The sequence below is a fragment of the Glycine max genome, chromosome 9 (assembly GCF_000004515.6).
Source record: "Glycine max cultivar Williams 82 chromosome 9, Glycine_max_v4.0, whole genome shotgun sequence".
NCBI classification, from domain to species: domain Eukaryota; kingdom Viridiplantae; phylum Streptophyta; class Magnoliopsida; order Fabales; family Fabaceae; genus Glycine; species Glycine max.
In genome coordinates this window covers 1,451,773-1,465,010 of record NC_038245.2, presented here as the reverse complement: position 1 = coordinate 1,465,010, position 13,238 = coordinate 1,451,773, and the positions used below count along the sequence as shown (strand labels likewise).

At 34.6% G+C, this 13,238-nt stretch overlaps 2 protein-coding genes across 3 annotated transcripts; both read left to right on the top strand.

Moving 5' to 3' along the window:
* The first annotated feature begins 258 nt into the window (after positions 1–258).
* Positions 259–6,066, top strand: LOC100804994 (ferric reduction oxidase 7, chloroplastic). 2 transcript variants are annotated; one of them, XM_003534980.5, is made up of 9 exons: positions 455–1,069; positions 1,157–1,250; positions 1,443–1,643; positions 2,472–2,706; positions 3,741–4,068; positions 4,164–4,416; positions 4,572–4,827; positions 4,936–5,368; positions 5,672–6,066. In XM_003534980.5, exons 1-9 carry the CDS (start codon positions 835–837, stop codon positions 5,839–5,841), a joined length of 2,205 nt encoding a protein of 734 aa, XP_003535028.1. In that variant the 5' UTR covers positions 455–834; the 3' UTR covers positions 5,842–6,066. The 2 variants fall into 2 exon arrangements, with proteins under 2 accessions (XP_040861230.1, XP_003535028.1); XM_041005296.1 differs by having other exon boundaries at positions 259–1,069; positions 1,157–1,643.
* Positions 6,067–9,718: 3,652 nt separating this feature from the next.
* Positions 9,719–13,238, top strand: CEL12 (endo-1,4-beta-glucancase). The gene is made up of 6 exons (NM_001354193.1): positions 9,719–10,172; positions 10,261–10,574; positions 11,016–11,474; positions 11,958–12,093; positions 12,190–12,362; positions 12,486–13,238. Exons 1-6 carry the CDS (start codon positions 9,800–9,802, stop codon positions 12,885–12,887), a joined length of 1,857 nt encoding a protein of 618 aa, NP_001341122.1. The 5' UTR covers positions 9,719–9,799; the 3' UTR covers positions 12,888–13,238.

Sequence of the window (13,238 nt, the reverse complement as noted above, 5' to 3'; positions counted from 1 at the left end):
GAGTGTAACGCGAGCTATTTATACCTTAAAAAAAGACAGAAGATAGTGTAACAAATTAAAGAAATATTAAATTTTATTATTTAAACTATTTAGAATGAGATAATAATTTTTATTAAACAATAAAAAAATAATAAAATGAGATAATAAACATAAATTGAACAAAATATAAATATTTTTAAAATAGGAATAATATAAAAATATATACAATCCAAATAATAAAATGGTATTTTTAATCCTTTCATTTCCATACATTATGCTGTACTATATTCCAACAGAAACCATTACTGTTTTTTACAACCAATTCTCTAAAAAGCAAACCTTTACCGTAACATGGATGCTTCAACCTCAAACGGTATACCTTGTCTAAGAGAACAAAAAAACAAGTGTGTTGATGTTGATGTTGATGTTCATGTTGGTGATTACTTCCTTAATTTAACGTTTAACGTCTCAGTTTGTTCTCCCCCTAATTATGTGTCATAACTCCCTGACAAAGGCACGAATGGTGCTCTTAAATCCACCTTGATTTATCAACTTTCTTGTAGTATTGTATGTTTTTGCAATTGTACTCCACCACATGTTCCTGCTTAATGATGTACACTCATGCATTTAAACTCTGCTCCATTATCCATCCTCAGATGAAAATATTCATTTGGGTGGCTCTAAATTAACCCTTACCTCACTATCTTCATTTCACCATGGGTTCCACAAAATTAAATTTGTCTTCTTTTTCACTACAACCTGGTATTTCTATGTGGCACCGTGCTTCAAGAAGTTGCAACAAGCGCCTTAGAGCATAGTGTGATATTAGTGGAGTTTCTTCTACAATTTGTGTCCATGGAGAAAAATTCTCTTGATTATAGTCCTTTGCTTTCTCCTCGTGGTGATGAAAATGGAAGTGAGACAACAGCATCTCCTCTTGTGTCAGCTACTAAATGGACTCTCAAGACTTTGATCTTGATGATCTTTGTTCTATGGGCAGCTTTCATCTTTTTTCTCCCTGCAAAGCCTGTGAATGAGTTGTTCTCAAAATGGAATGATCTCAACCGTGACACTCCTTTTGGAGTCACAGGTTATTTTTTCTTACTCTTTGCTTAGTTTTTTTCACTTTGTTTGTATGTGGCGTGAGTTCAAAACTAACTGTGTGTTTTGTTTGCAGGAAGCATTTTTCTGGTCTTCACTGCTCCAATTCTCATAATTGCATTTCTTGCCATTGCACACCAAATTCTTACTGGGGAGGATCAGCTTCATGAGTATGTGATTTCCTCAAACTTACCTTTCTGTGCACAACATTTCATCATCATTATAGCAAGGTTTTCAATTACCGTCACAGTTTCGACACAATCTTTGATATTGCGGGAAATTGTGGTCACAGACAGATTTTTGAAACCTGGCATTATAGTATATGTTGAGTACTTTGTTTTTGATTTGGAATTTGATGGCAGGAAGAAGACTTCCAAACTTCCAAGGTTCCGCCTATGGACGTTTCCTGTGTTTGTGAAGGGACCATTTGGGGTTGTTTCTGCCACAGAGCTTATTGGGATTGTCCTCGTTTTGTTGTATGTTATCTGGGCTCTCTATGCTTACACTGTGAGGGCGCTTGATTTTATCTCTGAATTTGATGTGCCATCCTTTAGAGACAAGAGGTACAACAATCCTGTGTCATTAATTTATTTTCAGCATTTGAATTCTGCAGACTTAGTTTTCTTCTTTTTTTTTAATCCGAAAATGTTAACTTTTGTTAATAGAGGACATTAAACGCAGGACATTTTTTCTTTTCTTTTCTCTCTTAACCATCAAATTCACCTTATATCTCTACGTAGATTTAGTTTACTTGATGAAATTAGAAATATCAGTCGCATATTATCTAATACACTTTTTCTTTGTATTACTGACTGAAATTTATTTGAAATCACAAAATTTGTATCATATTTAATGAGTCTCGTTTATGATTTTATAGTTTTTGATAAATTTTAATAAAAAAAATAGAGTGTTTAGAAAGAATATGTTGTTAGCATTCCTCCTAATGAAATTCTTTGGTTTGTTGAAGACTTCTAGTTTTCGCCTTTATTGTTGGAGTTCTAATTTTTCTCTTCTACTTATTTTTGAAGACTTCTCTGGGATTCTTCAATAGATATGCATTAAAGTGTAGTAGAACTTGTTTTCTTTGTTTTAGCCATATTGTAGAGCTTGTTAAACTAAATCATTTATATGTAAACATGCATAATATAATTAGCAACTTTCCCTAGTCTGTTTTAACTTTTAAGTTAGGAGTGTTGACAATAATCTATATGTCGTCTACTGAACAAGCTTCAAATGGAATATTTTTTTTGCATGTTAAATATCAGACAAGAACCATTCTTGAAAATTACATATTAGAACAAGTATTTGGCTTAGAAATTTTCCCATGCTCGTTTAGGTCTAACAATGATGAACATGATAAGCTGACTTTCCCGACTTCAAATTTTTTTCAGCATAATCATGTTTAAAGTGATGGGACTTCGCACGGGTGCAATTGGGTTGATGTGTTTGGCTTTCCTGTTTATCCCAGTTTCAAGGGGATCCGTTCTTCTCCGCTATATAGATATCCCTTTTGAACATGCCACAAGATATCATGTATGGCTGGGACATCTCACAATGGTGCTTTTTACTGTCCATGGACTCCTCTATGTTATTGCATGGGCAATGGAAGGCCACCTTGTACAAGAAGTGAGTCCTCTTTTATGGGTTTCTTTTCTTGAAGATAGTTTATACTCACACACTGAATGTGAATGTACTGACAACACCAAGTGTTCTTTTTGAAACCCCATTGCGTTTCTTTTATTTGTTTATTTATATTTTTGGTATAGAAAGAATCTATTTCTTGATTAGAGGATGACTTTTATTTTAATAAACTGATGTAAATGAAACATTGAATGCTTTAACCAGGCCATTTTTTTTTTAAGGAACACTTAGCAGTAATGATATGAGCAAGAGTGATACATTCTTGCAGAATAATACAGGCTATCCATGGTTGAATTTTTACTGAATTGATAATCTTCTAAAAAATGCTTGTATTGTCTATTTACTTCTTTGATTTTTACTCTTGACTTATTTTTCAAAAGTCAACCTTCCAAATCAACAAGTATTTAGTTCTCATGCAAAATCAAATGAGCCAGATTGGTATGGAGGAAAATAAACAGTAGTGACATTCATAGCTGTTTGCACTTAGGTTAGGTTAACAAGTTTGATAATTCAATTGAATGACTGTAAAAGGTGTTTCTCACAAGTCAGGGTGCAGAACTACTAGTATATCACAACACAAGCCATGGAACACCTTTTGTCTTTTTCTTTAATTTTTCCTTGTGCCTTATCAAAATGACTACAATGCTATCCCGAATCCCTCTTAGGTTTGGTAGTTGTTGATTAGTGGTGAAGTGACATCCTTTATTGCTTAATGCATGATCTGTTTATTGGGATAGATTTGAACTTATGACCTCATACAAACTAATCAAGGTTCAAGCCCCTAACCACCATACCTTATCTAGTTGTGGCTTAATAAATGATTTTGGGTGGTTTCAAGTGTCTTGTATTTAGAATGAAATGATGGTTTGTAAACAGTAAAATCTAATTTTTAATTTTTTAACTCTCAAACTGGTCATGCTCTAAAGTATGAAGTTTTAACTGATAGTGCAAGCTTTAGCTCAAATACATTGGTTTAAGCAAGCTAATCATTTCTGTACCTAATTTGGTCTCCTTTGCAGTTAATACAATGGAAAGATATTGGTGTTGCCAATCTCCCAGGAGTTATCAGCCTTCTAGCTGGTTTGTTAATGTGGGTGACCTCTCTTCCCGGAGTGCGGACATGGAACTTTGAGTTGTTTTTCTACACCCACCAATTATATGTAGTCTTTGTTGTCTTTTTGGCCTTGCATGTTGGTGACTTTGTTTTCACTATGGCTGCTGGGGGAATATTTTTCTTTGTGCTCGATCGATTTCTGAGGTTCTGCCAATCACGAAGGACAGTTAATGTAATCTCATCCAGATGCCTTCCATGTGGCACTGTGGAATTGGTTCTGTCAAAACCTCAAAGTAATTATATACTTATCAAGTTATCATAATATTTTTGTGTACATAATTTGGTACCATTACCAGTTGAGTGACAATAAATTTCTTTGAAAATGTAGGTTTGAGATACAATGCACTAAGTTTCATTTTCGTTCAAGTCCGGGAACTATCATGGCTGCAGTGGCATCCATTCAGTGTTTCTTCTAGTCCTTTGGATGGAAAGAATCACCTTGCTGTTCTCATAAAGGTTCTTGGCAAATGGACAGAAAAGTTGAGACAAAGGATTACTGATGTCGATGCACAAAAAGATTCATGTGTCATAACAACTTCAGTTGAGGGGCCATATGGGCATGAAGTACCATACCACTTAATGTAAGTGACTACATGCCCAATTTATTTTGATTTTGCACACATAATAGAGGATAGAAACCTTGATTTAGTCCATAATATGCATATACTTTCAGACCAAAGAAGATTTTAGGCCAACATAACTAATGAAGTTATTGGCAATTCTGTTCTCTTATTAGGTATGAAAATCTTATATTAGTGGCTGGTGGTATTGGACTCTCACCCTTCCTTGCTATATTGAGTGACATTCTCCACCGTGTTAGGGAGGGGAAACCCTGTCAACCGAGAAATATTTTACTTGTTTGGGCGGTAAAAAAATCAAACGAGCTTCCACTTCTCTCAACCATTGACATGGAATCAATTTGTCCATCATTTTCAAATAAAGTAAACATTGATATTCATATTTATGTCACCCGAGAATCAGATCCTCCATTGGTGAGTCTACACTTCTTTATACAAATTTGTACTTTCTTTTGTTGACGCGTTCTAATGATATATTTATTTATTTTTCACTTAATGGCATTTGATTTTTATTATCTGCAGGAAGAGGGATATAGTTACAAACCAATAAAATCTTCATTCTGTCCTATGGCTAGTGATTGTGGCATGTCTGTTTTGGTTGGTACAGGAGACAATTTTTGGTCTGGACTATATGTCATCTCATCTACCGTTGGCTTTGTGATATTGCTGGCTTTGTTGTATGTTTACTACGTAACCCCATTTCACATAGAAACATGGTGGTACAGGGGACTACTATATGTAATCTGCATGGTTGCAAGTGTTGTTATCTTTGGTGGTTCTGTGGTTGCAATGTGGCATATTTGGGAAAAGCAAAATTCTTTGAAGGACAAGTCCAATGATACAAAGGTTGATAAGATTCATCAAAATGGCTCTTTGGCTACCAAGGATCAAAGTCAAGACAGTAGTATTGCGAAGTCAACGGTCATTCATTATGGTTCCAGGCCAAACTTTAAAGGTATGCCTTTGTGAAGTTAATTTTTGGTTTAATTAATCATTTGGTTACTATATTTGCGCCAACTTTTTGTTTTAGTCCCTAAACCTAAAAACTCTACGTTTTAGTCTCCATATAAGTTTTTTTTTTATGTTTTAGTCCTTATGGACCAAGTAATTAATTAAACCTTACTTTTTTTTTTTTTGTAAATATAAACATGAAAAACTGTTAACATGTAAACTAATACATACAGATACACATTTTGTGCATACATATATTGTTTCTTCGCACTACCTAGATTTACTAATCTGAATTCATATATTGCAGAAATTTATGACTCGATATCAGAGAAATGGGGCCTTGTTGATGTGGGTGTCATAGTTTGTGGCCCTTCAACACTTCAGACAAGTGTTGCTGAAGAAATCAGGTCACACAGTATGACAAGACAACGCCATCATTCCATCTTCCATTTCCACAGTCACAGCTTTGATCTCTAGCTTCCCTAATGGAAGATGGAAGACATGCATTCACTAAAGAAAAAAGCATATATATATATAATGTGTATTGTATATAGCAGTAATCAAATTCTAGAACCCTTTGTAGCATTGGTGCTATAGTAGCCTACAGTCCTTAGAAGGGTTCTAATTCTAAGCGGGATGATATGATTTTACTCCTTAATTATGTGAATATATGCATTATCACTCAGACATATTTATATGCAATTTTCAGCTTCCTTGAATATTGTTCCTGTCGTTAACTCATGCCTATGAGAAAGGAGGCGTAATCAAAAAACATTAAGTGTAAAGTGTAATTTCTCCTCCTAGATTTAATATGAATTATATAATAACATCGTATTTGAGCTGAGTGGCTCAACATCCGAGTCAATAAATTTTGGATAGGTCGATCCTATAAGAATCGAATGACACACAATCCATCAACTTCAAGTGTCATGATGCAAAGAGGTTAAATATGTGCAAGAGGGTCAAAGGATAGAGGTTAAATATGTGCAAGAGGGTCAAAGGATAAACAAACATAAAGAGACTAAAATCGAGTGGATGATCCTACCGAGAGAGCTGAAGGGGCACAGTTGTTTGTCTTTTTTAATTTTTTTTATACTTCCATTTTTATTTGTAATGCTAACAATGTTATTCCTCGGTGTTAGATGCCCTCTTTGTATCTCATCCCTCAGATGTGTAAATGACTGAATCAGATCATAAACCGTAACAGCGAAGCATATACTAATTTAAAGTAAGTTTCAAGTATAGGTGGTTGTCATTTTTGGTACCGTATTTGGATCCTGTATTTAGTTTCACCTAACTATCATTCTATGATAAAATACACTATTAACAGAGTAGGCGTACTGAACATTTGATTTATTATTGTTTTTTTAATGTTAAAACAATACAGATATATGAATTATTTTATTGAATAAAATCCTGAAAGCATCTCAGCAAGTTTCATTGGTTTTAGGCTTAATAAATTATAGCACGTCATTGTTATGAAAGATGACAAATCAATAATGACCGAGTGCTAATCATTTTTCGTCTAGAGTTAGTAATGATAGAGTAACTAGTAAGTACTACTAGTATAATGCATCGTACGAATTTTTATAAAAATATATAAAATGTAAAAAGTAAATAAAAACGTTTATGAAAATACTATATTAATTGATAAAAAAATATTTTTAGGGTAATTTGTAAGTATTTGAATTATATTTAATGCTAATTAAAAAATTTAGTAGTAATTAAATAAATTAAAAATATATATCCTTTAAATTAATTAAAGAAGAGAAAATAATGATTTTATTTGATATAGAAATCCAAAAAATATGTATGAAAAAATAAAGAAGAGATGTGCATGCAAAAAATAAAAATAAAAAATGTAAAGAAATTATTTTGTTTTTCAAAATAAAAACTCATTTAATGTATAATAATAAATTAATTAATTGTCTGTTAACTTTTTGTTAATGTAATTCATGCAAGTTGTGCGAACAAAATATATAAACCAAATTGTGAAAGGTATACAGATGCTTATCTTCATTTTAAATCACATAGTTGTACAATTATTTTTTTCTTATTAAAAGTGTAAAGTATTAATCAATTTTGTTGAAGTTTATTCAGCTATTTTCCATCCAAAAATCTGATTGATCATTTTAGTAGGTTTTCTCCATCCAAAGTTGTTAAATAATCAAGAATAATTCAATTGATATACGTTTAAATTCCTTTTAAGTTTAAGTTTAAGCTTAAGCAAAGTCTTGCATGAGTGGGAAAAAGCACCGTTAGAAACGCTTAATCTTACTATGTTATATAAATGATCTTAAATTGAATAAAGGTATCTCTAGTATAGAATACCAATGACTTATATATATATATATATATATATATATATATATATATATATATATATATATATCATTATGTAATCCACACACTTAAAGTAAACTTTAGTAAAACAAATTATAACCAGATAATTAAAAGGTGTATAGATCTAAAGTAATTTAGCAAATGTGTGGGTGAATAGTCGTATTCCAATTGCCTCATTATTGCTTTGAAGACAAGCAAAATCTGCTTTTTTGATGTGGAGCTTCTAGACATTTGGCATTTGATCCTCGAGGCGTTCATTATATAACGTGTGCAGAAGGAAAAAAATATAAAATAAAATTTTCATTAGTTAATTTATACATGTGTTATTATTTTATTTAGAAAATTTATATAAGGAAATTTTTATAAATTAATTAATAATTAACTAATAAAAACTCATTTTCAATTATGAAAAAATGTACATAATTTTTTTATACTTCTAAAAAAAATAACCCAAACAGACAGTTCTCAACACTTTGGTCAAATATCTCGCTTTCATATGCCCTTTTTTTCCCACTATTAGAAGAATAAAAAGGACAAAACGCGTTTATGAACGGAAACATGCCTTTATTATTTTTGTAGTTCAAACACTTAGAAAACTTAAATATTAAAAAGACTTCCTACATGCAATGATTTTTTAAAGGATTTTACAAATAATACTTGCGGAGATACTGGGGTCAAAGTTAAAATAAATACTTTTGTAGTCTGCTTATATTTAATTATGATATTTTTCTTTGCTTTATTATTTCTACATTTAAATAAATATGTTAAGTGTGCCAAGATACTCAACTATAAATGAAATATAAAATTGGTTGTTTATAGTATAAAATAGATGATATTAGTTTCGAAAGCAAATTGATGTTTGAAATTATATTGAGATTTCATAAGCAAAAATACTAACGTTGTGTTTGGTGATGAAGAGACATCAAAGAAATGGAGAAAGAAGTAGCAAAAGTAAGCATGTCTGGTATATATGAAATATAGATGGTAGAAATAAATAAATAAAAGTGGTGCGTATTATTCATGCAAAAATGGTGATGAGATGTATGGTAATTTTATCAGACCAAACATGAATGGTTTCCTTCTTATTTGGTGCGTATTTGTTTGGTAAAAAGTAGATGATCATTTCTTTGAGTGTCGGCAAACCTCTCCGTTGAATACCACACATCAAATTAAAGAAACGCCACCTTCGCCAACCATCATTTATTTACTTTATAAATTATTATTCCATAACCAACATGTTAACAAATACTACTATTCTTTATTGGGATCGTAATTGCCATCATCAGAAACATCATGGTTTTTATATTGTACTTATTGAATTGGCTAGGTATCCATGCACATGCCACATTCTCTTGCCCTTGCTAGCACTCACAATTTTCATATCCACAATAACCGTCACCGGTTGATGGCTCTAGTGTAAAAAGAGTAGGAACCAAGTAACCATTTGTGACCAACCTTTCATATCAGAAAAATGGAAGAAAAAAAAATTTATTACATTTGTAACAATCATCAAAATAAGCTTTATTTCTTTCAACTTTTTTTCTATTCACATAATCAAGAATGATACTCCTTGTAATACATACTTAAACAAGAGGAATGATTATCAATATTATTTTTGACACTTTTTTTAAACACTTATCTTACAATTAATGAAAATTAATAATATTATTAGTTATGTTATAATAAATTGATCCCAATGGATATTATTGTTATGGAAGGAGAAGTGTGTTCGATTTGCGGACAGATTGTCAGCGTCGTGGGTAGAGTGGTCAGTGTCTCCAACCTAATTAATTTAGAAATTTCTATTAAGAAAAATGAAAGCAAAATCCCAACCCACATGACTTAAGCATTAACCAATAATAATTACAAAGAGAACGCCAAGCACCGTCACTAGCAGACACGGAATCTAATAATTCAAAACTAAAAAATTTGGATTTCCACCAATTAATAAAAATTTATCCTAGAAAATATACTTTTTAATATAAAAAAAATAAAAGGAAAGAAACACGACAGCAAGACTCCTACTAATACTAAAGAAGCAGTGGCGTATTGTGTTGTGTCGGTGGCATTGTTGTTGGAGTGAGCGAAGAATATGTATTCTAGAGATTCATGGGGTGGACCGTTGGAGATAAACGCGACGGACTCGGCGACGGAGGACGAGCGGAGCCGGAACCTGCAGGACGTTGACAGGGCAGCGCTGTCGCGTCCCTTGGATGAGACGCAGCAGAGCTGGCTCCTTGGCCCCGGCGAGCAGAAGAAGAAGAAGTACGTCGATCTCGGCTGCATCATCGTCAGCCGCAAGATCTTCAAGTGGACCCTCGGCACAATCCTCTTCGCCGCCTTCCTCGCCGGCCTCATCGCCCTCATCGTCAACACCGTCCCCCGCCACCGCCACAAACACCCCCCTCCCGACAACTACACCCTCGCCCTCCACAAGGCCCTCATGTTCTTCAATGCCCAACGATGTATGTAAACAACTTTTGGAGTAACTCAATCCCTCCTCCAACCAAAATACAGTATGTATAAACTAACTTTTGTGTTGTGTTGTTGCAGCGGGGAAGTTGCCCAAGCATAACAATGTTTCATGGAGGGGAAACTCGGGAATGCAAGATGGGAAGTCTTCAGATCATTCTGCTGCGATTAAGGATCTGGTGGGTGGGTACTATGATGCCGGGGATGCTATCAAGTTTAACTTTCCTGCTTCGTTTTCCATTACTATGTTGAGTTGGAGTGTGATTGAGTATAGTGCAAAATATGAGGCTGCTGGGGAGCTTGAACATGTTAAGGAGATCATTAAGTGGGGTACTGATTATTTTCTCAAGAGTTTCAATAGTACTGCTGACACCATCACCACCCTTGCTGCTCAGGTATCCATCCATGATCCACCCCTCCTTCTTTTTGTTTTTTATTCATATTCTTGATTTATCTCATTAAGTGATTTGCTTGCCAAGGATCGATCGTTCTAGTGCTAGTATAGAATATGGACGAAGGTTTTAAATTGCGATCACGGCCGCAGTTTCGTTGCAAATTGCGATCCTTGATATTGTAGAAAATTGTAGACAAATATGGTTAGTGCAGTCTCAATTGTGGTTGTGATGATGTTGCAGTCAAAATTGCAGTTACGGATCGTTTTTTAAAACCTTGATATGGAGTGTGAATTGTGGAGGATAGATCTTATATATATTGTTGTTTTTAGTTTCTTATTTTGAATGGTTTGAGAACATTAGTTGGGTTGGTGGACTAGAATTTTGTTGTGTGGTGCGGAGTAGGATGTGTCTCAATGATGGTTTTTTATGCTTGTTTGACAGGTTGGGCTTGGAGATACTTCCGGTGGTGACAGTCCGAATGACCACTATTGCTGGATGCGCCCAGAGGACATGGACTATGACCGCCCTGTGACTGAATGCCATAGTTGTTCTGATCTTGCAGCTGAGATGGCTGCTGCCTTGGCATCTGCTTCCATTGTTTTCAAGGACAACAAGGCCTATTCGAAGAAACTAGTTCATGGTGCTACCACGCTGTTCAAGTTTTCTAGGGAGCAGAGAGGCAGGTACAGTGCAGGGAGTTCGGAAGCTTCTATATTTTACAATTCTACCAGTTACTGGGATGAGTATGTTTGGGGAGGCGCATGGATGTACTTTGCAACTGGAAATTCATCGTACCTTAAGCTTGCTACTGCTCCTGGCCTGGCCAAGCATGCTGGTGCCTTCTGGGGAGGCCCTGATTATGGGGTACTCAGCTGGGATAACAAGCTTGCTGGTGCTCAGGTAATTTTGTAGGGATTCTTTGTTATAGTAAGTTATAGCATGCTTGAGTCGTTTAGATTTGTTGTTTGTAAATTAGATTAACATCAACAGATAATAGCAGGAAGTTAATGTCTTGATGAATTATGAAGTTTTTTTTTTTTTTCACTTTTTCATTTTACAATAAGACCTCCATCTGAGATGAATATAATTGGCTGATAGTTGTGGTGTTCATGGTTGATGCTGTATGAGGTTTCAATGCTCTGTCTTTAAGCAGCAAAATTTGGATTTTTAACTAGAGGTCTGGTTAATTATTCCTATATTGGAAATAGTTTTGCTATATTTGGTATGATTGCTTCTGATCTTGAATAGCATTTGCCTTTGTATGTGTCATGACTCATGATTTCTCTTTGATGTTCCTATTAATATCATCCATGATCTTGCAGGTTATGGTAATTTTAGTGAAAATACATTTGACTGATTTGATCTTTGTCATCTTGTATTTAGGTTCTTCTGAGTCGTTTGAGGTTGTTCTTGAGTCCTGGGTATCCATATGAAGAAATTTTGAGGACCTTTCACAATCAGACAAGCATAATCATGTGCTCCTATCTACCAGTTTTCACAAGCTTTAACAGAACCAAAGGTAACAGTTCTTACTTCAAACCTTTCCACCAGACATCAGAATTCATGACTTTCCAATTTCTGTTCTGATGCGAATGTTGGTATTTTGTGAGCCCAGGTGGCTTGATTCAATTAAACCATGGTAGGCCTCAGCCTCTCCAATATGTGGTCAATGCGGCCTTTTTGGCTGCCCTATATAGTGATTATCTTGATGCTGCTGATACACCTGGATGGTATTGTGGACCTAATTTCTTTTCAACCGACGTGCTCCGTAGCTTTGCCAAGTCCCAGGTGTGTGATATTCTGCTACTTTAAGAGAGATGATGTCTATGGCATCAAACTCTTCCTAATGTTATCGTATCACTATGAGGTGTCTGGGCTAATTTTTCTTTTCTCTTCTGTGTGTTTTTGCAGATTGATTACATCCTTGGAAATAACCCAAGGAAAATGAGTTATGTCGTAGGTTTTGGTAATCATTACCCAAAACACGTCCACCATAGAGGAGCATCTGTACCGAAGAACAAGATCAAGTATAGCTGTAAAGGTGGATGGAAATGGAGGGACACTTCTAAGCCAAACCCAAATACAATTGTTGGTGCCATGGTTGCCGGTCCTGACAAGCATGATGGCTTCCATGATGTTCGTACAAACTACAATTACACAGAGCCAACACTTGCTGGAAATGCCGGTTTAGTTGCTGCACTAGTGGCATTGTCAGGCGACAAAGGCACATCTATTGACAAAAATACCATTTTCTCTGCTGTTCCCCCAATGTTTCCTACACCGCCACCACCTCCAGCGCCATGGAAACCATAAGCTCATCGTGCCATTGGTTATTTCTTTCTAGCAAGTACCCCAGATGATATGAGTGCACCGTTAACCTTCGTTGTTTTGTATCAACTTGAAGATCAGGGTAATTTTGAAGAAAAAAAAGCTTGGAGAAGTGGAGCTTGGCCACTGAATATAGCTGCCTGGGGCCAATGATCGACTCAAGATTAGCATTAAGAATTGATAAAGTGGTACTTGAGAGTGTGTCTCTTTAAATTTTTGTGATACTCATATAGTATATATGTATCTAAATCAAATCTTGTATTCTTTAAACATGAAAAACTGAACAGCTTGTAATTGTTTGACAGTTTCATCTAATGCCTTCACAGTTTTACCCAA

Coding starts and splice junctions, on each gene's coding strand:
- CEL12 (NM_001354193.1), top strand. CDS start 9,800: ATGTATTCTAGAGATTCATGGGGTGGACCGTTGGAGATAAACGCGACG. Junction 10,575..11,015: donor TCACCACCCTTGCTGCTCAG/GTATCCATCCAT, acceptor CTTGTTTGACAG/GTTGGGCTTGGAGATACTTC. Junction 12,363..12,485: donor GTAGCTTTGCCAAGTCCCAG/GTGTGTGATATT, acceptor GTGTTTTTGCAG/ATTGATTACATCCTTGGAAA.
- LOC100804994 (XM_041005296.1), top strand. CDS start 835: ATGGAGAAAAATTCTCTTGATTATAGTCCTTTGCTTTCTCCTCGTGGT. Junction 1,644..2,471: donor CCATCCTTTAGAGACAAGAG/GTACAACAATCC, acceptor AATTTTTTTCAG/CATAATCATGTTTAAAGTGA. Junction 4,417..4,571: donor GAAGTACCATACCACTTAAT/GTAAGTGACTAC, acceptor TTCTCTTATTAG/GTATGAAAATCTTATATTAG.